This window comes from Schistocerca americana, chromosome 1 (genome assembly GCF_021461395.2).
Source record: "Schistocerca americana isolate TAMUIC-IGC-003095 chromosome 1, iqSchAmer2.1, whole genome shotgun sequence".
Taxonomy (NCBI): Eukaryota; Metazoa; Arthropoda; class Insecta; order Orthoptera; family Acrididae; genus Schistocerca; species Schistocerca americana.
The window spans coordinates 751,647,333-751,672,707 of record NC_060119.1 but is presented as its reverse complement, the minus strand read 5'-3'; the positions used below and the strand labels follow the sequence as shown (position 1 = coordinate 751,672,707).

The 25,375-nt window shown below is 42.5% G+C and overlaps 1 protein-coding gene across 1 annotated transcript in view; it reads left to right on the top strand.

The window, feature by feature from the left end:
• The window catches only part of LOC124594045, an 80,228-nt gene extending 55,248 nt beyond the window's left edge, over positions 1–24,980 (top strand). Inside the window, exon 5 of the mRNA XM_047132398.1 lies at positions 24,770–24,980. Within this exon, the coding sequence (XP_046988354.1) occupies positions 24,770–24,889 (120 nt within the window). The 3' untranslated portion in view covers positions 24,890–24,980. The remainder of the gene's footprint in view (positions 1–24,769) is intronic.
• Positions 24,981–25,375: the final 395 nt, after the last annotated feature.

Genomic DNA, 25,375 nt, shown 5'->3' with positions numbered 1-25,375 from the left:
AAGATAGTAATCTAGTTGATATAAATAAAGGGGGTGGGCACAAACATATGGCGAAAACCAGCAAAACATATAGCAGTATCACAGCAGCCTCCATATGGCGTAAACCTGACACAAAATTCATCTGAAGGCCCCATGCACTATCATAAAATTTGAAATCCGACAGGGTGCCATCATACCAAGCTCAGGTCAAACTTTAATGCGTCCCATATACAGAAATCAGAACGTAATTAGAGTTTGTAGCATGTTAGCTGAAAGAAAACTGGCTAAATGTATAGGTGAGAGATGGGGAGGAGAAGAGGCGAAAGGTGTACAGTAGTGTGGTAACCTATGTACGTAATAGTATACTGCGATATCTCATAGAGATATCTCGGCTGATGCGTTCTAGAGTTCATTACCCATTTTTCACTTTCTTATAATCCACAAGGAACTACCATAACTTCATAAAATTTTAACATTCTCTCCTTTCATACTCTTCCCCTGGGCGTTCTATTGAATATCTCAAGCTTTTTCCAATATTCACTTCACTCACATATGATAAGTCAAGAAATTGAAGGTGCTACCGTGTTTAATAGTTTTGTCCTCAAATGTGTAAGTGAGAGATGCAATACCACGGACTCGATTTTATTTGTCTATATGCTTAAAAAGTATGTAATTTTGATATTTTCTACAATTCATGTAGCACTCTCTGTAATTGTCCTTCGTTATTCGTAGCTACAACCTGGTCCTTAGCAAACAAAGGAGTTTCGATAAAATTTCTTCCTTTAAAGGTGTACTCTACACTAAATTTCATAAACCCTTTTTTCCGTTCCCACACAATGTCTTCTGAATATAAATTAAGAAGTATCGGTGAAATACACCTCCGTCTCACATTTTTATTAATATTTCCTTGGGCGATATTACTAGATTCTAGGTTTACAGTTCTGTGTGTTCCTGTGTGTAGACATCAGATACCTTCGATCAGATTTAGTGGTATCCCCCAGTCTTCCATAATATTCCATAGCTTTCCTCTATGCGCATTATCAAAAGTTTCACTGTAGTGTATAAGAACTATGTAGGTTTTTCACTTGCAGTCTCTTCCTTTTCCATCATTTGTTTTAATGAGAAACGGTTATCTGGGTAGGACCTTCCTTTCCGAAATCCTGTTTGTTCTCCAAGTGATGTGCTGTCTATGATGTTCCTCATTCTATTTACTATTATCTTCGCTCATATTTTCTATGCCATATTTATGCCGCCTCTATAATTTCAACTACCTGTACTTGCTACTTTTTAAAAGTGGGCATTAGTATCGCAATTGATTTAAAAAAATCTAATAACCTGTACTTAGTTACATCTGGCAGATATAAAAATGTATTAGATTTAGATTGACTGTTCCAGGAACTTTTCGGTTTTTATAGCTTTGTAAAGCCTCTTGAAGTTAGTTAAATTCTATTTTATCGATTTCCGAAAAACGTCTGTTCACTTCAGGTAAATTTGCGTTTAACAAAGATATTTTCTATATTCAGTGTATTAATGTTCACAAAATTTTATAACACTTTTCCATCCTGATTAATTGCTGCTTCTTCATTTATTACAATTAGGCCGTTAATGGGCTGTTGTTCTATTATAGTTTAATTTCTCGTATTATGGGTATATAGACATTCTTATTTGTAGAATCAAGGACACTTTGCACACTTTTGCAAAATTCATCAGCTTCATTCTTTCTTCTTTCTTCAGAGGTACATCCTGATACATTGTTCACATATATTGCAACAGTTTTAATTCTACTTGTTACAATACGTAAGTAAAATGCTATCCTGCTCCTCGATTTCTCATTTACTAAAATAGCTTCTCATAATGCTGTTATATTTTCAACAGGTACACCACCATAAATTAATGTGTAATTTCCCAGATCACTTGTTTCCTTTTGCCTTTTCTTAATCTCCCACAACACAACCAAGTCCAGCTTAGCATTTCTAGCTTCTCGTAATGCTTTGCATTATAGGTTCCCATATTTATATGTTCTGATATACCAAGTCGTTTGTCGTCTAACTTTGCGGACATCATTACCATATATACGACCGGTTTCCGAGGCAGTTTAAAAGTTTACCAGTAACATTAATGTCACCCTGACCGCGTTGCATATTTCCTTTTCAGTCTACAATAGGAGGCAGCGGTGCCTTGAAACACACTCGAGTTTGTAACGCTAATTCAGTTCAAGGTGCAAGGTTCAGTTCAAGGCTCGCGTCCTCCAATCGTACACGGGTTTATACTGCCAGGCGCACTGACTGAGCGCTATAAATCCTTGTTCGTTTTGGGGTACGTTTTGTGTGTGATGAATGAGTAGTAAAACGCAAATATTTTAGTAATTTTAGTATATAAGACAGAAATAAAACTACTTTCAAAGAGATATACAATATGTAAGGCAATCAACATTACTAGGTACATATAAAAATATAATGACGTATTTATATAAAATCAGTGTTTTATAGCAAGAGGTTCATTATCATCAATATTTGATGCGATTTTGTAAACAAGTTTCCTTTTCGTCAGTTCTGATCTGGCTGATCATTCTGACTGAATCCTTCCGTTGCCAGGTGGAAGACCACCTTCTTTCCGGCGAGCGATCGATGTAAACTGTCATTAATTTTTCGAGATTTTCGTCGGTTATTTTTTTTCGACAATAAATGATATAATACTTGATGGAGTCCGTAGCTTGACAAATCAGATTCAAACTTGGTGAGGACTTTTGTATGTTCCGCATTTGAATTCCTTTCCAAGATCAGTTATTCGTTACCAATGGGCTTTAATATTTTGAATAGCATTGACAAAGTTTCCATTATTGATAGTTATGATGTTTTGTTCTCGATTTATTGGAAGTTGAAATGTTTCTGGTACTTGATGTGGTATAATAGAGCCAGTTTGGCTACTTTCACTATCTACACCTGATTCACCCATAATATTTTCAAGGAAAGATGCTGAATATTGGGCACCCAGAGAGTATTTTGCAAATTTTTGACTGTCACAATACTTAAATGTAGTGGTGTGGTACATAGAGTCCCATGTTTTTTTTTTTTTTTCCTACAGCAGAGAAATGTTTACAGAATCGGCCCACAGCTCCATTTGGACAATGCCTGTGTTACATTTGCAAAATACCCTCTGGGTGCCCAATATTCAGTATCTTTCCTTGAAAATATTGTGGGTGAATCAGGTGCAAATAATGAAAGTAGCCAAACTGGCTCTATTATACCACATTAAGTACAAGAAACATTTCAACCTCCAATAAATCGAGAACAAAACAGCTTAACTATTAATAGGGAAAACTTCGTCAATGGTATTAAAATATAAAAGCCCAATGGTAACGAATAACTGATATTGGAAAGGAATTAAAGTGCGGAACATACAAAAGTTCTCACCAAGTTTGAGTCTGATTTGTCGAAGTTGCGGACTACATAAAGTATTATATCCACCTGTATCAATGAAAGCAATTTCATCAGTCAAACCAGCCATAAACACTCTTTGCGTTATTGGTGTTATTACAACGCGCACAGTTGGTTCTTATTTGACAGAAATATATACATTTATGTTAGATAAATCAGTCTTCTTTCGGTTTAAAACGTCGATGTCTCGTGTCTTGTATGTTCGATGACGCCATTGTGCATATAGATACGTAACTTGTCCGTCAAGTGGATTTTTTGTGCATTGCACAGCGCAATGTAAGGGTTTCCTCACATCCCTCAATGATAGTAATTTCATGATAAGGTTTGGGTGCTGCATCTGTCATAACACCTTCGCAATACGATTAAAAATACTTTATAGTGTCTTTAGACAAACCCAGTACGCTCAATGCTTGGGCGATACTGATTCGATGGGAATGATCATCGTTAATCTCTATTAGGACATTCAATCCCCGTCTCAATAATCGTGAATTTTTTAAGGTAGTGTTAGTTACATTTTAAAACTTGATTCCGATATTTGCTTTAGAATTAAAATTTCCAGTCGCGCCTTTCTTTTTGTCTTTGTTTTAGTTGAGTTCCGAGAGATGACAATAATATACTTTTCTAAAATCATATCGTACCTGCTGCGAATAATGTCTCATCATTATCCAGTTTGTTTGAGCTGACTTCGAAAATTATTCAATGACGTAATCATACTTTGCGTCCTAATCACCTTCACAAGAAAAACAGTAATGAATTTTACGTTGATAATTATCATTGTCTTCATCATATTTTACGATTTCAAAATCGTCCACAGTACCGCCTCGTATGTCCTTCAAACGTTCCGTGCTGGCACACAGCACACGCTAGAAACGTAACCTCAAAAGCCGCACAAAGAAAAACAAACGTGACTGACAGACGAAAGGCGAGCGGCGTGAAACAAGCGCGCAAACTTCATGGCTATATTCCATGCGCCGCTTCAATCACGTATTTGGAAGATCAGTCACCGTAAAGTTTGCGTTTCAAACATGCGCACGCTTGGAGGACGTGCACCTTGAAGTGAACACAGGTTTAGAGAGGGAATTAAAGCAACAAACCCGTGCGTGTTTCAGAACACTACGGCTTCAAACTGAGCACTGGAAAGGCAATGCGCGGCTTGCGATACGAGGGCTGTCCAGGGGTAGCCCGTTAGTGGGCTGTCACTTCACTGCTTTGGGCCAGCAGAATGATTTTTTGGGGATTACTCCCTCGGGGAATGTGGCTTCACTATGCCTCTATAGCCCTCCCTGCCCTATGCTGCGGCCTAACTAGGCCAAATACCGGGTGATCAAAACGTCAGTATAAATTTGAAAACTTAATAAACGAAGGAATAATGTAGACAGGTAAAAATTGACACACATGCTTGGAATGACATGGGGTTTTATTAGAACAAAAAAAAGTTCACATAATTTCCGACAGATGGCGCTGGACAGCAAAACGTCAGTGACTGCGCATGACAATCGTGTTACAGAATCGCATCATCCCCAGCCTGGCTGATAAACACCTGCTGGAACGTACGATGTTTATGCAGGACGGCGCTCCACACCATATCGCTAGACGCGTGAAAGATCTCTTGCGCGCCTCGTTTGGTGATGATCGTGTGCTCAGCCGCCACTTTCGTCATGCTTGGCAAACCAAGTCCCCAGACCTTAGTCCGTGCGATTATTGGCTTTGAGGTTACCTGAAGTCCCAAATGTATCGTGATCGACCGACATCTCTAGGAATGCTGAAAGACAACATCCGATGCCAATGCCTCACCATAACTCCGGACATGCTCTACAGTGCTGTTCACGACATTATTCCTCGACTACAGCTATTGTTGAGGAATGATGGTGGACATATTGAGCATTTCCTGTAATGAACATCATCTTTGCTTTGCCTTACTTTGTTATGCTAATTATTGCTATTCTCATCAGATGAAGCGCCATCTGTCGGACATTTTTTGAACTTTTGTATTTTTTTGGTTCTAATAAAACCCCATGTGTGTCAATTTGTACCTCTCTATCTACATTATCCCGTGATTTATTCAGTTTTCAAATTTATAATGACTTTTTGATCAGCCGGTACATACGCGGTTGATAAATTTATTATAAATATTACAGAAAGCCATCAGAAATATGTAACTGACCAGACAAAATTGGTATCAGACCAGATACGAGCCACACACACCGAGATTGCTGGTTCAATGGCAGTGATCGGCTGCGAAAGATCAACTGTTACGCTAAGCCCCAAGTGTGACCGTCTGCCTCAGTGGAACGCCCCAAAGATAATCTTGTCGTAAAATTGCATCCCGTCAGTTAATGCTTTTTTGCTCTATTACAATCAACGCCCGTGTTACTCGAAGTGATTCAGAGGGAGAGAGTGAACAAATTCAATCGATGAAACGAATGAAACAGACGTCTGCGAAACGCTATGATCATCATTGTATCACCCGAAAAAGAGCGATCGGAAAACGGAAATCGCAGGTAGCCGTATGTGCATCTCTGCTTGCTCATCATCAACTGACTCATGAACAACACAGACCATTCCTATCCTGTATTGTTACTGGTGACGATAAATGGTGTCTTTATGCTAACGTAAGGAAAAATAAGGAATGGTTGAGCCAAATAAGGCAGCAACTCTCGATACAAAGACCTGCGTGCATCCACCAAAGTTAACGTCATTCTGCTGATGGAGGAGTGACGGTGGGATGTACTAGGAATTGCTTCCCCGAGGTGTAACTATCATTGCCGGCATTTACTGTCAACAGCCGAGATGTGCTGCGGACGTAGCCCAAGAACAACAATTAGGGAGACTGCATGAAGTGATGCTTCTTCACGCTAGCGCTCGCCCTCATTCTGCTAGACTGACAAAGATACACTATATAGGAGTGGAATGGGGAAGTCAATCCATACTCGCCTTATTCAAAAATGGTTCTTAGCACTATGGCACTTAACATCTGAGGTCATCAGTCCCCTAAGACTTAGAACTACTTATACCCAACTAACCCAAGGACAGCATACACAGCATGCCCAAGGCAGGATTCGAACCTGCGACCGTAGCAGCAGCGCGGTTCCGGACTGAAGCGCCGAGAACCGCTCTGCCACAGCGGCGGGCTCCCGCCTTATTCACCTGATCTTGCCCCCTCAGATTTTCACCTTTCCCAGTCTCTATCGGGCAAACTTCAAGGAACTTCCTTTACGGATGAGAATGCACTCCGAACATGTCTCGACGAGTTCTTCGCCTCAAAACCACGTGATTTCTACAGTCGCGGAATCGAGAAGTTACCCCACTGTTGTCAGAATGCTGTAAATAGCAGAGGAGCATATGTAATGGATGACTAACGTGTCTATTGTCTATTTATTGAACTTGTGTGGAAAGCTTCGAATTACGCACCAACCCAACTTTATTAAACATTGTAAACTCTGTTTCGTTGCAATTCGGTAGTCAGTGTGTCGTATTGCTCGGCAACCCTCGTGTCGCAGCTGTTGAGCGGCGTGCCTACTGCGCAGGCGGAGCGCGTGGTGCTGGCGGCGTACAGCAGCGCGTGGCCGGAGCGCGGCCGGCGCTTCAGCGGGGCGGTGCGCGTCGTCATGGTGCGCTTCCTGCAGCCCGCCAACCTCACCGTCGCCAAGTTCGTGCCGCTCTCCATCAACACCTTCTCCAAGGTCAGGCGCCGTGCAAACTTAGCCTGGCTACAAGACGGTACTGACCGGGTTAGAAAATTAGCTCATTGTCGCTATATACTTTACAGGGTACCAAAATTTTTTTTTTAAATTGCGGGGCCTGAGTGATATGGTGGTGCTGAATTTCGGATCACTCGTGAGAGAAATTCTTATGGTGAAACAGTTATTTAAAAATGCTGGGAATTTTGGTTTGAGGGAGTATGCAAATTTACGTCGATTTTTCATGTGCGCAATACTCGCAATAAAAATACAGCACGGAGATAAATAAAGAAATTCAATAATATCTATCCTATCCTGGATAAACTCGTGCCTGTTGGCCTGCAAGGTAGCAAATGGGAACAAGAACAAGAAATGGAACACTGCGTGACAAAAAAAAGTGAAGCACCCAGATGTGGTCAGAGATCTTCGTACACGTACACACCATCTACAAGTTTGTAAATGATTATAGTTGACATTCTCTGACACATATAGAACGCGCACCAGAGTACTTAAGTGTTGATCGTATGTTGTGTTGTTACTAAGCCAGATATGGTATTAACGGTGTGACCAGCCTCAAATATTGCGTGATCATCGTGAAGGGCTCGGAGATGCCGCGTACTCGTGTCAGGCAGACTTATCAGCAGCTGACAGAGTTTGAAAGATGCCTCGTTGTGTGTCTCCATTTGGCCGGCTGGTCGAATCATGTACAATTCAGATTTGTGGGGCGTTCGGACGTGACAGTGCCCAGACCTTGGGCTCTATGGGAACGTAAAACAGGCACACTCGACGTCATGGTTCCGGGCCACCACGTCTGACCACAACAAGGGAGACAAACGTTTTTTTTTTTTTTTTTTTACGGGGGGGGGGGGGGGGGTTCATCAATCGTCTGACTGGTTTGTTGCGGCCCGCCACAAATTCCTCTTCTGTGCCAACCTCTTCATCTCACAGTAGCACTTACGGCTCACGTTCTCAGTTATTTGGTAGATGTATTGAAAGTTTACCGTGTAACCTCCTTGACTAGGGACGCCAGATGAAAGTTGATGTCGTCAAGCCCTGAATCAAAATTGTGCAACGGATAACTGGGGAGGGGAGCTTGAGACCGCTACCTAGAGAGGGTGCCCTTTCTGTACGATACTAGGCAAGGGGCTGGAGGGCTCATACGCTGGTGTGTGGGTCCCTGCATTCTTTATCTTTTATTTTAAATGAATTCCTTTAACTTGACTTCTTTGTGATTTTTAAGGTATGTTAAAGATTGATGACAATTGATAACGTATTTATTTTAAATATTATCACTCGATTTTACAGCGATTGCAGCAGTTGTTCCAGTTTACAGATATTACAATTTTACAACTTGTAGCTCGGGTATATTATATACCAATCTGCACGCACTTTTCTACGGGCAAGACGGAATTGCGTTGGCCAAATGTATACCTCCAAAGCCTCCCAGTATTTTACATAGAACATCCACTACGTGAGGAGGATAACAGGCAAACTGGGGACCAGATACATTAACACAGGGGGTCAAATTTCCGAAATTAAACGAGAACATTCATTTCCTTACACAATCCGAAGCTGGAAATAAAAGAATTAGTACAAATATGCTTGAACATTGAGACAGACGCTCTGAGGGCACGTCTGCTCACGTACCCATCTTCTGTAACACTCCCTATATGGCGGGCACCCGGAGGTCTTCCTGGCCCCGGTGGTGGGGGAGGTCGAACCACTTGGCCGTGACCAACCTCTACACCCCAAATCTTGTGACACTGGAAAGTCTTTGACTTTTACCTGCCTGTGCTGTCTCTCTGGTCCCCTACCCAGGAGTTAGGTTGGCACTACTATACTACAGAACTACTTCCCAACAAAGATTTGGCCATACTTCACGGAAAGGTGTGAGGAGGATTAGGAAAGTTCATGTGCAGATTCACATTCACGTACGAGAAATTCATAATACACGACACATATAAATATGTATTATGAAGCCTGACACATTTCTTTCCACCCGTACACATGGGTTCTGTTGCACCAGCGGCCGGCCGCGTCGTGTAATAAAATTGGCTGCGGAGCCGCCTCTGTTTCTATTTCTCGGTGCGAGCGAGCAGCGAAACCTGCTGCTTATAGAGCGGAAACTACTGTACCGTTTCAGTATTCCAATCTCTGTCTTCCGCTACAGTTTTGGCCTTCTGCAGTTTCCTGTAGTACCATGAAAGCTATACCCTCATGTCTCAACAGATGTCCTATCATCTTGTCCCTTATCCTTATCAGTGTTTTCAACATATTCCTTTCCTCTCCAATTCTGCGCAGAACCGCCTCATTCCCTACCTTATCAGTCCACCTAATTTTCAACATTCTTCTGTAGCAGCACAACTCAAATGCTTCGATTCTCTTCTGTTCGGGTTTCCCACAGCCCAAGTTTAACTACAATGCTGTACTCCAGACGTACGTTCTTAGAAATTTCTTCCTCAAATTAAGGCCTGATGCTAGTAGAATTCTCTTGGCCAGGAATGTTCTTTTTACCGTTGCTAGTCTCTTCTGATGTACTCCCTGCTCCGTCCGTCATTGGTTATTTTAGTTCCAAGGTAGCAGAATTACTTAACTTCATCTGATTTGGGACCATCAATCCTGATGTTAAGTTTCTCGCTGTTCTCATTTCTGCTGCATCTCATTACTTTCGTCTTTCTTCGATTTACTCTGTCTGTATTCTGTATTGATTAGATAGTTCATTCAGTTCAGCAGATCACGTAATTCTTCTTCACTTTCACTCAGAATAGCAATGTCATCAGCGAATCATATCATTTATATCCTTTCACCTTGAATTTTCATTCCACTTCTGAACCTTTCTTTTATTTCCATCTTGCTTCTTCGATGTACAGATCGAAGAGTAGGGGCGAGAGACTACATCCTTGTCTTACACCCTTTTTAATCCGAGCACTTCGTTCTTCGTCGTCCTCTCTTATTATTTCCTCTTGATTCTTTACTCCTTATTGCTTACCCCTATTTTTCCCAGAATTTCGAACATCTCGCGCCATTTTACATTGTCGAAGGCTTTTTCCAGTTCGACAAATCCTGTGAACGTGTCTTGATTTTTCTTTAATCTTGCTTCCATTATCAACTGAAACTCCAGAATTGCTTCTCTCGTGCCTTTACCTTTTCTAAACCCAAACTGATCGTCATCTAGCGCATCCACAATTTTCTTTTCCATTCTTCTGTATATTATTCTTGTCAGCAACTTGGATGCATGAACTGTTAAGCTTTTGTGTGATAATTGTCGCATTTGAAAGCTCTTGCAGTCATCGGAATTGTGTGGATGATACTTTACCAAAAGTCAGATGGTATGTCGCCAGACTCATACATTCTACACACCAACGTGAATAGTCGTTTTATTGCCATTTTCCCCAACGATTATAGAAATTCTGATGGAATGTTATCTATCCCTTTTGCCTTATTTGATCGTAAGTCATCCAACGCTCTTTTAGATTCTGATTCTAATACTGGATCCCCTATTTCCTCTAAATCGACTCCTGCTTCCTCTTCTATTACATCATACAAATTTTCCACCTCATAGAGGCTTTCATTCTTTCCGCCTATCCGCTCTCTCGTCTGCATTTAGCAATGGAATCCCCGTTGCACTCTTAATGTTACTACACTTGCGTTAAAGGTCACAGAAGGTTGTCTTGACTTTCCTGTATGCTGAATCAGTATTTCCGACGATCATTTCTTTTTCGATTTCTTCACATTTTTCATGCAGCCATTTCATCTTACCTTCCCTGCATTTCCTATTTTATTTCATTCCTCAGCGACTTGTATTTCTGCATCCTGAGTTTCCAAGAACATTTTTGTACTTCCTCCTTTCATCGATCAAATGAAGTGTTTCATCTGTTACCTATGGTTTCTGCGCAATTATCTTCTTTATACCTATGTTTTTCTTTCCAACTTCTGTGAGGGCCTACTGAGCTATTGCTTATTGCTGAATCTATAGCCTTAGAGAACTTCAAGCGTATCTCGTAATTACTTAGTACTTCCGTAACCCACTTCTTTGCGTATTATTGTTCCTGACTAATGTCTTAAACTTAAGCCTACTCTTCATCACCACTATATTGTGATCTGAGTCTATATCTGCTCCTGGGTCATCTTACAATGCAGTATCTGATTTCGGAATTCTGTCTGACCATGATGTAATGTAACGGAAATCTTCCCGTATCACCCGGCCTTTTCCAAGTATACCTCCTCCTCTTCAGATTCTTGAACAGAATATTGGCTATTACCAGCTGAAACTTGTTACAGAGCTCAATTAGCATCCCCCCCTCTCTCATTCCTTGTCACAAGCCCATATTTTCCTGTACCCTTTTCTTCTACTCCTTCCCATACAGCTGCATTCCATTCTCCCATAACTATTAGATTACCCTTTCAATATCCTCATATACTTTTGCTATCCCTCCATCTTCAGCTTGCGACGTCGGCATATATTTCTGAACTATCGTTGTTGGTGCTGGTTTGTTGTCGATTCTGATAACAACCCTACCTCTGAACTGTTCACAGTAACACACCCTCTGCCGTGCCTTCCTATTCATAACGAATCCTACTACCGTTATACCATTTTCTGCTGCTGTTGGTATTACCCTATACTCACCTGACCAGAAATTCTTGCCTTCTTCCCATTTCACTTCACTGGCCACTACTTAATCTAGATTGTGCCTTTGCATTTCCATTTTCAGATTTTCTAGTTTCCCTACTATGTTCAAGGTTCTGACATTCCATGCCCCCTTCGGAGAACGTTAACCTTTCGTTGATCATTCAATCTTTTTCTCATGGTAACCTCCCCCTTGGCGGTGCCCTCCCGGAGATCCGAATTAGAGGCTATTCCTGAATCTTTTGCCAGTGGAGAGATCATCATGACACTTTTTAATTACAGGCCACATTTCCAATGAATACACGTTACGTGTCTTTAATGCAGTGGTTCCCATTTTTTTTTGCATCCTCATGCCGTTGATCTTTGTCGATTCTTGCGCCTTGAGGGGCAGTTTCCCACCCTTAGAAGTGAGTGCCCTGAACCTCTCACCGCTCCTCCGCCCTTTCTTGACCAGGCCGTTGGCAGAACGAGGGTGACTTGTTATGCTTGAAGTCTTCCAAAGTGAACCAAACACATCATAAAACCTTCACTTCTGCGCCTGCCATCAGGGGACAAGTAATGGGCTGCCCGCAGTATTCTGTGTTATCTTGGACGATTGGTAGGAGACTATCAGAAGCGGGACTAGGGAATTACCGGCCCATGCACAGGCTGCCTTTAACAGTACAACGCAAACAGCTGCATTTAGAGTGGTGCCGTGACTGGAAAACATGGACTGCTCGTAGATGGCGTAACACAGTGTTCACTGAGGAACTGTAGCTCTGCAGTACCATGGGTAACAGTCACAGGTGAATATGGCGGCGACCTGGTCAGAAGTCCCATTATTGCATTGCTTTGGAGAAGCACAATGATCAGGATGTAGAAAGCCATGGCTGGTGACGACTGAAGGAAATCTCATGGCTTTTAGGTACGTTGCCGACATCCTGCATCCTCAAGTGTTACCAATCACGTGACGGTATCGTGATGTCATCTTTCAGCAGGACATTGGTCGTCGACATAAGGCACGCGTCTCTATGAACTGTCTGAGTGATCTTTATCTACATCTACATTTATACTCCCCAAGCCACCCAACGGTGTGTGGCGGAGGGCACTTTACGTGCCACTGTCATTACCTCCCTTTTCTGTTCCAGTCGCGTACGTTTCACGGGAAGACCGACTGTCTGAAAGCCTCCGTGCGCGCTCGAATCTCTCTAATTTTACATTCGTGACCTCCTCTGGAGGTATAAGTAGGGGGAAGCAATATATTCGATACCTCATCCTGAAACGCACCCTCTCGAAACCTGGACAGCAAGCTACACCGCGATGCAGAGCACCTCCCTTGCAGAGTCTGCCACTTGAGTTTGCTAAACATCTCCGTAACGCTATCACGGTTACCAAATAACCCTGTGACGAAACGCGCCGCTCTTCTTTGGATCTTCTCTATCTCCTCTGTCAACCCGATCTGGTACGGATCCCACACTGATGAACAATACTCAAGTATAGGTCGAACGAGTGTTTTGTAAGCCACCTCCTTTGTTGATGGACTACATTTTCTAAGGACTCTCCCAATGAATCTCAACCTGGTACCCGCCTTACCAACAATTAATTTTATATGATCATTCCACTTCAAATCGTTCCGCACGCATACTCCCAGATATTTTACAGAAGTAACTGCTACAAGTGTTTGTTCCGCTATCATATAATCATACAATAAAGGATCCTTCTTTCTATGCATTCGCAATACATTACATTTGTCTATGTTAAGGGTCAGTTGCCACTACCTGCACCAAGTGCCTATCCGTTGCAGATCTTCCTGCATTTCGCTACAATTTTCTAATGCTGCAACTTCTCTGTATACTACAGCATCATCCGCCAAAACCCGCATGGAACTTCCGACACTATCTACTAGGTCATTTATATATATTGTGAAAAACAATGGTCCCGTAACACTCCACTGTGGCACGCCAGAGGTTACTTTAACGTCTGTAGACATCTCTCCATTGAGAACAATATGCTGTGTTCTGTTTGCTAAAAACTCTTCAATCCAGCCACACAGCTGGTCTGATATTCCATAGGCTCTTACTTTATCAGGCGACAGTGCGGAACTGTATCGAACGTCTTCCGGAAGTCAAGGAAAATAGCATCTACCTGGGAGCCTGTATCTAATATTTTCTGGGTCTCATGAACAAATAAAGCGAGTTGGGTCTCACACGATCACTGCTTCCCGAATCCATGTTGATTCCTACGGAGTAGGTTCTGGATTTCCAAAAACGACATGATACTCGAGCAAAAAACATGTTTCTACATCTTCATCTACATCCATACTCCGCAAGCCACCTGACGGTGTGTGGCGGAGGGTACCTTGAGTACCTCTATCGGTTCTCCCTTCTATTCCAGTCTCGTATTGTTCGTGGAAAGAAGGATTGTCGGTATGCCTCTGTGTGGGCTCTAATCTCTCTGATTTTATCCTCATGGTCTCTTCGCGAGATATACGTAGGAGGGAGCAATATACTGCTTGACTCTTCGGTGAAGGTATGTTCTCGAAACTTTGACAAAAGCCCGTACCAAGCTACTGAGCGTCTCTCCTGCAGAGTCTTCCACTGGAGTTTATCTATCATCTCCGTAACGCTTTCGCGATTACTAAATGATCCTGTAACGAAGCGCGCTGCTCTCCGTTGGATCTTCTCTATATCTTCTGTCAACCGGATCTGGTACGGATCCCACACTGGTGAGCAATATTCAAGCAGTGGACGAACAAGTGTACTGTAACCTACTTCCTTTGTTTTCGGATTGCATTTCCTTAGGATTCTTCCAATGAATCTCAGTCTGGCATCTGCTTTACCGACAATCAACATTATATGATCATTTCATTTTAAATCACTCCTAATGCGTACTCCCAGATAATTTATGGTATTAACTGCTTCCAGTTGCTGACCTGCTATTTTGTAGCTAAATGATAAAGGATCTATCTTTCTGTGTATTCGCAGCACATAACACTTGTCTACATTGAGATTCAATTGCCATTCCCTGCACCATGCGTCAATTCGCTGCAGATCCTCCTGCATTTCAGTACAATTTTCCATTGTTACGACCTCTCGATACACCACAGCATCATCCGCAAAAAGCCTCAGTGAACTTCCGATGTCATCCACAAGGTCATTTATGTATATTGTGAATAGCAACGGTCCTATGACACTCCCCTGCGGCACACCTGAAATCACTCTTACTTCGGAAGACTTCTCTCCATTGAGAATGACATGCTGCGTCCTGTTATCTAGAAACTCCTCAATCCAATCACACAATTGGTCTGACAGTCCATATGCTCTTACTTTGTTCATTAAACGACTGTGGGGAACTGTATCAAACGCCTTGTGGAAGTCAAGAAACATGACATCCACCTGGGAACCCGTGTCTATGGCCCTCTGAGTCTCGTGGACGAATAGCGCGAGCTGGGTTTCACATGACCGTCTTTTTCGAAACCCATGCTGATTCCTACAGAGTAGATTTCTAGTCTCCAGAAAAGTCATTATACTCGAACACAATACGTGTTCCAAAATTCTACAACTGATCGACGTTAGAGATATAGGTCTATAGTTCTGCACATCTGCTCGACGTCCCTTCTTGAAAACGGGGATGACCTGTGCCCTTTTCCAATCCTTTGGAACGCTACGCTCTTCTAGAGACCTACGGTACACCGCTGCAAGAAGGGGGGCAAGTTCCTTCGCGTACTCTGTGTAAAATTGAACTGGTATCCCATCAGGTCCAGAGGCCTTTCCTCTTTTGAGCGATTTTAATTGTTTCTCTATCCCTCTGTCCTCTATTTCGATATCTACCATTTTGTCATCTGTGCGGCAATCTAGAGAAGGAACTACAGTGCAATCTTCCTCTGTGAAACAACTTTGGAAAAAGACATTAAGTATTTCGGCCTTTAGTCTGTCATCCTCTGTTTCAGTACCATTTTGGTCACAGAGTGTCTGGACATTTTGTTTTGATCCACCTACCGCTTTGACATAAGACCAAAATTTCTTAGGATTTTCTGCCAAGTCAGTACATAGAACTTTACTTTCGAATTCATTGAACGCTTCTCGCATAGCCCTCCTCACACTACATTTCGCTTCGCGTAATTTTTGTTTGTCTGCAAGGCTTTGGCTATGTTTATGTTTGTTGTGAAGTTCCCTTTGCTTCCGCAGCAGTTTTCTAACGCGGTTGTTGTACCACGGTGGCTCTTTTCCTTCTCTTACGATCTTGCTTGGCACATACTCATCTAACGCATTATGTACGACGGTTTTGAACTTTGTCCACTGATCCTCAACACTATCTGTACTTGAGACAAAACTTTTGTATTGAGCCAACAGGTACTCTGAAATCTGCTTTTTGTCACTTTTTCTAAACAGAAAAATCTTTCTACCCTTTTTAATATTCCTATTTACGGCTGAAATCATCGATGCCGTAACCGCTTTATGATCGCTGATTCCCTGTTCTACGTTAACGTTTTCAAATAGTTCGGGTCTGTTTGTCACCAGAAGGTCTAATATGTTATCGCCACGAGTCGGTTCTCTGTTTAACTGCTCAAGGTAGTTTTCAGATAAAATTCTACAACAGATCGACGTCAGAGATACAGGTCTATAGTTTTGCGCATCTGCTCGACTACCCTTCTTGAAGACTGGGGCTACCTGTGCTCTTTTCCAATGATTTGGAACCTTCCGTTCCTCTAGAGACTTGCGGTACACGGCTGTTAGAAGGGGGACAAGTTCTTTCGCGTACTCTGTGTAGAATCGAATTGGTATCCCGTCAGGTCCAGTGGACTTTCCTCTGTTGAGTGATTCCAGTTGCTTTTCTATTCCTTGGACACTTATTTCGATGTCAGCCATTTTTTCGTTTGTGCGAGGATTTAGAGAAGGAACTGCAGTGCGGTCTTCCTCTGTGAAACAGCTTTGGAAAAAGGTGTTCAGTATTTCAGCTTTACACGTGTCATCCTCTGTTTCAATGCCATCATCATCCCGGAGTGTCTGGATATGGTGTTTCGAGCCACTTACTGATTTAACGTAAGACCTGAACTTCCTAGGATTTTCTGTCAAGTCGGTACATGGAATTTTACTTTCGAATTCACTGAACGCTTCACGCATAGCCCTCCTTACGCTAGCATTGACATCGTTTAGCTTCTGTTTGTCTGAGAGGTTTTGGCTGCGTTTAAACTTGCAGTGAAGCTCTCTTTGCTTTCGCAGTTGTTTCCTAACTTTGTTGTTGAACCACGGTGGGTTTTTCCCGTCCCTCACAGTTTTTCTCGGCACGATCTTGTCTAAAACACATTTTACGACTCCTTTGAACTTTTTCCATAAACACTCAACATTGTCAGTGTCGGAACAGAAATTTTCGTTTTGATCTGTTAGGTAGTCTGAAATCTGCCTTCTATTACTCTTGATAAACCGATAAACCTTCCTCCCTTTTTTTATATTCCTATTAACTTCCATATTCAGGGATGCTGCAACGGCCTTATGATCACTGATTCCCTGTTCTGCACTTACAGAGTCGAAAAGTTCGGGTCTGTTTGTTATCAGTAGGTCCAAGATGTTATCCCCACGAGTCGCTTCTCTGTTTAATTGCTCGAGGTAATTTTCGGATAGTGCACTCAGTATAATGTCACTCGATGCTCTGCCCCCACCACCAGTCCTAAACATCTGAGTGTCCCAGTCTATATCTGGTAAATTTAAATCTCCACCTAAGACTATAACATGCTGAGAGAATTTATGTGAAATGTATTCCAAATTTTCTCTCAGTTGTTCTGCCACTATTGCTGCTGAGTCGGGAGGTCGGTAAAAGGAGCCAATTATTAACCTAGCTCGGTTGTTGAGTGTAACCTCTACCCATAATAATTCACAGGAACTATCCACTTCTACTTCACTACAGGATAAACTACTACTAACAGCGACAAACACACCAGGTTGCATGCAATCTATCCTTTCTAAACACCGTCTGTGCCTTTGTAAAAATTTCGGCAGAATTTATCTCTGGCTTCAGCCAGCTTTCTGTACCTATAACGATTTCAGCTTTGGTGCTTTCTATTAGCGCTTGAAGTTCCCGTACTTTACCAATGAAGCTTCCACTGTTTACAATTACAATACCGATTGCTGCTTGGTCCCCGCATGTCCTGACTTTGCCCCGCACCCTCTTGAGGTGTTTCCGTGAGAGCATACCCTTCCCAGACGAATCTGTGCACGCATTCCGGAAGAGAAAAGGGGGGGGGGGGATGCTACGCCATGGTGGGCTCATCTTGCCATCTTCGTTGTAAACTGGACTCCGTTTTGTAATAAATGAAACAACAACAGATATCATCTCAATCCTGAAGCTTCATTTCGTTTTCTCCTCTCCTTCTGGGTGCTTCGCATTTTTCTCAGGCAGTGCTTTAACAGTAGAACCATTGATACACTATGTGATCAAGAGTATCCGGACACATGGCTGAAAATGACTTAAAAGTTCGTGGCGCCCTCCATCGGTAATGCTTGAATTCAATATTGTGTTGGCCCGCTCTTAGCCTTGATGACAGCTTCCAATTTCGCAGGCATACGTTCAGTCAGGTGCTGGAAGGTTTCTTGGGGAATGGCAGCCCAATCTTATCGGAGTGCTGCACTGAGGAGAGGTATCGATGCCAGTCGGTAAACACTGGCGCGAAGTCGGCTTTCCAAAACATCCCAAAGGTCTTCTATAGGATTCAGGTCAGGACTCACTGCAGGCCAGTCCATACAGGGATGTTACTGTCGTGTAACCACTCCGCCACAGGTCGTGCAATATGGCCAGGTACTCGATCGTATTGAAAGATGCAATCGCCGTCCCCGAATTGCTCTTCAATTGTGGGAAGCAAGAAGGGGCTCAAAACATCGATGTAGACCTGTGCTGTGATAGTGCCACGCAAAACAACAAGAGGTGCAAGCCCCCTCCATGGAAAAAACGACCACACTATAACACCGCCGCCTCCGAATTTTTCTTTTGGCACTACACTCGCTGACAGATGATGTTCACCAGGCATTTGCCATACCCACACCCTGCCATCGGACCGCCACATTGTGTACCGTGGTTACTCACTCCAATCAACGTTTTTCCACTGTTCAGCCGTCTAATGTTTACGCCAAGTGAGGTGTCGTTTGGCATTACCAGCGTGATGAGTAGCTTAAGAGCAGCCGCTCGACCAAGAAATCCAAGTTTTTCACCTCCCACCTAACAGTCATAGTGTCTTCAGTAGATCCTGATGCAGTTTGGAATTCATGTTTGATGTCTGGTTAGATATCGGCCTATTACACATTACGACCCTCTTCAACTGTCGGCGGTCTCTGTCAGTCAACAGACGAGGACGGCCTATACGCTTTTGTGCTGTACGTGTCCCTTCACGTTTCCACTTCACTATCACATTCGAAACAGTGGACCTACAGATGTTTAGGAGTGTGGAAGTCTCGTGTACAGACATATGACACTAGTGACACCCAATCACCTGACCACGTATGACATCCGTGAGTTCCGCGGAACGCCTCATTCTGTTCTGTGACGGTGTCTAATGACTACTGAGGTCGCTACCTGGCAGTAGGTGGCAGCACAATGCGTCTAATACGAAAAACGTGTGTTTTTGGGGGTGTTCGGATACCTTTGATCACATCTGCATCTACATTTACATCATACTCCGCAAGACACCTAATGGTGTGTGGTGGAGGGTACTTTCGGTACGACTATCTGATCCCTCCAACCCTGTTATACTCGCGAATAGTGCGTGGGAAGAATGATTGTCGGTGAGCCTCTGCACTGGTTCTAATTTCTCGAATTTTCTCCCCGTGGTCAATATGCGAGATGTATTTGTGGGGAAGTAATATGTTGTCTGACTCCTCCCGAAAAGTGCTGTCCCGAAATTTCAATAGTAAGTCTCTCTGTGACGCACAACGCCTCTCTTGAAACGTTTGTTTAGCATCTCCGTACGCTCACTCGCCAGCTAAACGATTCCGTGACGAAACGCGCCGCTTTTCGTTAGATTTTTTCTATCAGTTCTACGTTATAGGGATCCCAGATAGATGAACAATATTCAAGAACTGTGCGAACAAGAGCCTTATAAGCCACTTCTTTTGTGGATGAGTTGCATTTCCTTAAGATTCAAAAATGGCTCTGAGCACTATGGGACTCAACTGCTGAGGTCATTAGTCCCCTAGAACTTAGAACTAGTTAAACCTAACTAACCTAAGGACATCACAAACATCCATGCCCGAGGCAGGATTCGAACCTGCGACCGTAGCGGTCTTGCGGTTCCACACTGCAGCGCCTTTAACCGCACGGCCACTTCGGCCGGCCTTAAAGATTCTTCCGATGAATCTGAGTAAGATGCCTGCGTTTCCCACTATCTGTTTCATATGGTCATTCCACTTAAGGTCGGTCTGGATAGTTACGCGTGCCGGCCGTTGTGACCGAGCGGTTCTAATGCTTCAGTCTGGAACTTCGCGTCCGCTACGGTCGCAGGTTCGAAACCTGCCTCGGGCATGGATGTGTGTGATGTCCTTAGGTTAGTTAGGTTTAAGTAGTTCTAAGTTCTAGGAGACTGATGACCTCAGGTGTTAAGTCCCATAGTGCTCAGAGCCATTTGAACCATTTTTTGATAGTTACGCCTAGATATTTTACGGCAGACGCTGTCTCCAGCTGTTTGTCATCAATAGTGTAGCTGTACAGTAGTGGATTTCTTTTTATATGTATGCGCAATATGTAACATTTATTTACGTTCAGGGTCAACTGCCTGAGTCTGCACCATTCAGCAATTCTCTGCAGGTCGTTCTGCAAATTCTTACTATCTTTTGGCGTTGCTACTTTGGTATAGACAACTGCATCATCTGCGAATAGCCTTAAAGAGCATCCGATGATTTCTACTAGATCATTTATATATACTGTAAACAGCAACCGTCCTATCCACTTCCCTATGGTACTCCGGATATTACCTTTACATCTGGCGATTTAGTTCCGTTAAGAGCGATGTGTCGAGTACTATGTGCGAGAAAGTCTTGAATCCAATCGCAGGTCTGCTCCGATACTCCGTAAACTGGTATTTTTTTTATTAGACGGCAATGCAGGTCTGTGTCAAATGCCTTAATGAAATCAAGGAACGCGGCATCAACCTGAGCGCGTAGTGTATTTCTTTCCACCTACAATCGTGGCTGAGTCACTTATGACACATGTATCTTTCGCTTTTATTGTCCTATGTAATTGGGTTATCGTGGCTACTAATGAATTAATTCTTTAAGTGCTGGAAATCAACAAAGGCAAAGGAGCTTTTCTCAAATTGTCAATTATTATTAAGGAAATTTACACACATTTGGTGGGAACCTTTACTGGCTAGGATCAGATAATAGCACAAATAATAGTCTTTGATGTTCATTTATTGAAGATTTCTTACACGTATGACATTTGATAAATGATTTGTTTCAGAACCTGTCGGTCTTTACAACCCAACTTTTTCGCTTCTCTTGTATCTCAAGGATCCTTCGGAGGTGACGCAGATTCTCGTTGTGGTATCTTTGGTTGCTGTGTACTTCTCAGGAACCTCCTCCCCCAGCTCCCCCCCCCCCCCCCCCCCGGCGTTTCAGCGTTAGCTCGTTTAGAGCACTGTACTGTAGAATACTCAGGCGTTTATCACAGCGACTTATAACATGTTTGAACAGACCGACGTATTTACGAGGCATTTGGTCGAGCACGGTCATTCCATACTGAGGGCCGGTATAAAATGTAACTACATGTGGCTTCCTTTTTCACATCAGCCTACATCTTCACATAATGATGCATAGTGCTGAGAACAAGGGCATTCTTGCTGCTCTTTCCCTGATAAACAGCCAATGGCGTATCATTCTTCTTCAACAATACTGTACTATATGACTCTTCTTTTTTCGTATTGACGGACTGATATTTGACTGCGGAGTCAATTATGATGGCCACAATGCTTGTTGTAGCATTTGATTTCAAGGGTTCGGAGACAGCCAAGGACGCGAAAAAATTGTCACATGAGACACTTCTCCTCTTATTCAACTAAGTTTGCACCAACATGTAAACACAATTGTTGCAACTGGGGACTGTGTCTATTTAATACACAGGTAAACACTTATAAAAATAAATATTCAGTATATCATCATTTGGTATAACATCATCTTCTGTTAAAGAATATGAAACTATAGGTTGCTAAACAACTCTTGTTTTGCCTCCTTGACAGACTGGTATTTCCCTGTGAGATCAGTTTATGGTGTCCACAATACTTGTTGTAGCACTTGCTTTCAAGGTTTCAGTGACAGCCAAAGACGTGAAAAAATTGTCAAATATGACATTTCTTCCCTCAATGAGCTAAGATTGCACCAACGTATACACGTAACTGCTGCAATTGAAAAGCTGTCTACGCAGCACATAGATAAACAATTATAAAATATATGAAACTGTACGTTTCCAGAGACTAAAGTTTCAAATGTCTGCAGACTAAAGCGGCATGGTACGGTAATCCGTGCGGGTATACAAAGCCACTGTGTCATGGTGGCGTAGTGGTTAATGTATCTGACCAGTGAGCAGGTGACCTGGATTGGAACTTAGGCCTTAATGTAAATTTTCAATCACCGCTTTAGTCTGCATCTATATAAATTATAAAATGAACATATAAGCATGCATATCTTCTTCATCAGTATTCAGTAAATCATCAAGTGGTGTCACATCATCGTATCACAGACAACAGAGACTTATATGATGTAGTGCCAGAGTAAAATGGGACTTTTTGTGTGAATTTCTGCGGTTTTGAGTGAAGAGTCTGTTTTCAACCTGGAACGTTTACGTGACAAGTGCGCCAGTGACGGAACTACCCAAGCACGACTCAGGACCTGCCTTCAAATCTTTATTTCTCCTATCTTCCAAACTATGCAGAAGGGTTTTTTTCGCACACCTTGCGGAGCTAGCACTCCTGGAAGAAAGGACACTGCGGAGAAATGGAACAATTTGGAATGGAAAGACACAGGACTTGGATGTAAGAGTGAGGCGTGTGCGAGAGGTTACGTGAATTAGCACAGACTAACATAATCTAAACAGCGCGGGATTTGAATCTGGGCGGTGAATAGTTTCCCAAATGCCTGGAATATGACAGAAGCCGATATTTACGGACAAATATGTAAATTTAGGGGGACGAGGAGGTGACTCAACCATTGCTTCCCAGGTGAGTAGAAGGATTCATGACGTAAAAATTTTCACAGTGAAAGGTGAAGCAACCTAATGTCAAAACTGACGAAGGAAGTGATTTACAGGTTTGGCGCTGCATGATAATGAATCGACATTTCGTAATTACCCCGTTCCCACTGTCAACACGGTCGCGAGATAATACTGTGGAGATCTAGTTATGATAAAAGACGATCTAAACCTGACGGAAGTGGCAATAAGTACATGAACAGTGGAGAAAAGTATGTTCAGTTATACTTGACGATATATTCATGGAGTGCCTTATTAATTAATTTTTTTCACACGTAAGATGTACAAGGTAATTCCGAAAAACACAAGTGCTTGAGCTGAAGACATCTCGCGATTACCTGAGCGGCTGCTGACAGCAAGCTTTCCTGAAATTTTAGCTCGTTTGCACGATTACTCCTGAAACATAAACTAAGATCTTTGCATAGCAGAACGTGAGATATGGAGGGAAATAAAATGAAAAAAAAAAAAGGGATATCGTGTTCTGTGATTCGATAAGCTGTGATTTCTCAGCATCATTGTTACCGTACTCACCAAACACAATTATCGTAGGGTAAGAACTTACCCGTAATGAGCCGACACCCCCGGGATAACAAGGCCGCCCAGCAATGTTAGTGACGTCACACTAAGCGGCCCATAGCCGACGCAGCAGTCCACGGACACCTCCGTACAGACGCGCCTGATGCTAACGATCTTCCGTCCGTCATACAGAAAGGAGCGAACTATAATTCGAACCAAAGACCAAATTATGTATATTCTTGTAAACAGCATAAAGGTTCATAACGAAATACCGATTACATACACGGGCAGGAATAAGTTTAATCGATTGAGGAACTTTCCCACTATTTTATAATTGTCAGAACACATTTAGCTTTAAAACTCGCACACAGGTGGTGACAAATGCCAACTGACAGCAGGACTTAACATTTTCAAGCTATTACACTGAAAGTAAATTATCTTAAACACAGTCATACATAGCAAAACCCTCACAACTTTCGTTTACAATAAGGTAACAAGAGTTCGCTTTATCTCATAAAACACATGACTATTGTGAATTTACTCATATGTTCATGGTGACAGCTCTTTTCAAGAATTTTTACAAGTGTATCCCCAGTAATAAAGAATGGAAACAAAAGATATATATCAAATATTCTCCTTTTGACATAGACATCAATGAACACAAGATTCTGTCTTACACTGTGATACTAAGGGACTGCTCTTTCCTTTAAGAAAAGCCTGACAATTTGAAGTTCACTCTGCTATTGAAGATACACTTCTTGAAACAATATTAAAAATGTTATGAAAGGTAAAGAAATGAAAAACAACCAAGTGCATTACATGTAAGAATGTGAGCAAAAGGCTGAGGCTCTCTTTACTTACCATTTTCAATCTCTCTACAGCTTATTTCCTTTTCCACGTAGAAATCACCAACTGCAAGTCTCATTATTGCTGTCTGTTACTAACAAAGTGCTTTTCTATTTAGAAAACCTGACAATTTGATGTTCATTCTGGTACTGAAGATAAACACTTTTCAGAGGAGTTCTAGAACCTATTCCTGCCCGTATATGTAATCGGTATTTCGTTATGAACCTTTATGCTGTTTACAAGAATATATATATATAATTTGGTCTTTGGTTCGAATTATAGTTCGCTCCTTTCTGAATGACGGACAGAAGATCGTTAGCATCAGGCGCGTCTGTACGGAGGTGTCCTTGGACTGCTGCGTCGGCTATGGGCCGCTTAGTGTGACGTCACTAACACTGCTGGGCGGCCTTGTTATCCCGGGGGTGTCGAATGAGCCCGATTAAGCTGTGTAGAGACAACGTATTCTGGTCTTTCCGCAGTTGCTGCAGGAGTCGTTCTCCTACCTGATGGTGATGCTGAGCCTTGTCAACGAAAAGGACAACGAGACGCAGCCAGCGGCCATCCTGGAACCTGCCTCTAACCACAGCGCCTACTACTAACTCTCACCTGCTGCACTGCTGCTCAGTTCAGGCTGCCGCTCAACTGCGTTCTATTGTAACATGACCTTCAACAAGAGAATTATGCTTTCACTGTCACTTTAATGTAGAATGTTACTGAGAATATCAAAAATATTCCTTGAAATGGTAACCATAATGCTATTCACAGAATTTTTACTTGCCTATGACATGTTTAGTTCTCAGTCACGTATATCGTTGCACATTCCATCAAACGTACATTCATCTGTCAATTTCTGTGCTACACTGCATGAAAACTGTAGCAGCGTATGGTAACAGGGCGGCTATGGTATGGAGGAATACAATTGTGGATTTCCTGCTAGTATGGAAAAATTTTATTTTCTGCTTCTGCCTAGAAAATCAAAGATGCTCATACATGTACATTTTAGCCGAATTCTTTGCCATCCCCTTACTGGCTCGCGGAAGACTGTCGGCAATTTAAAACGGTAGGAAACAGAATGTTTCTTCCAT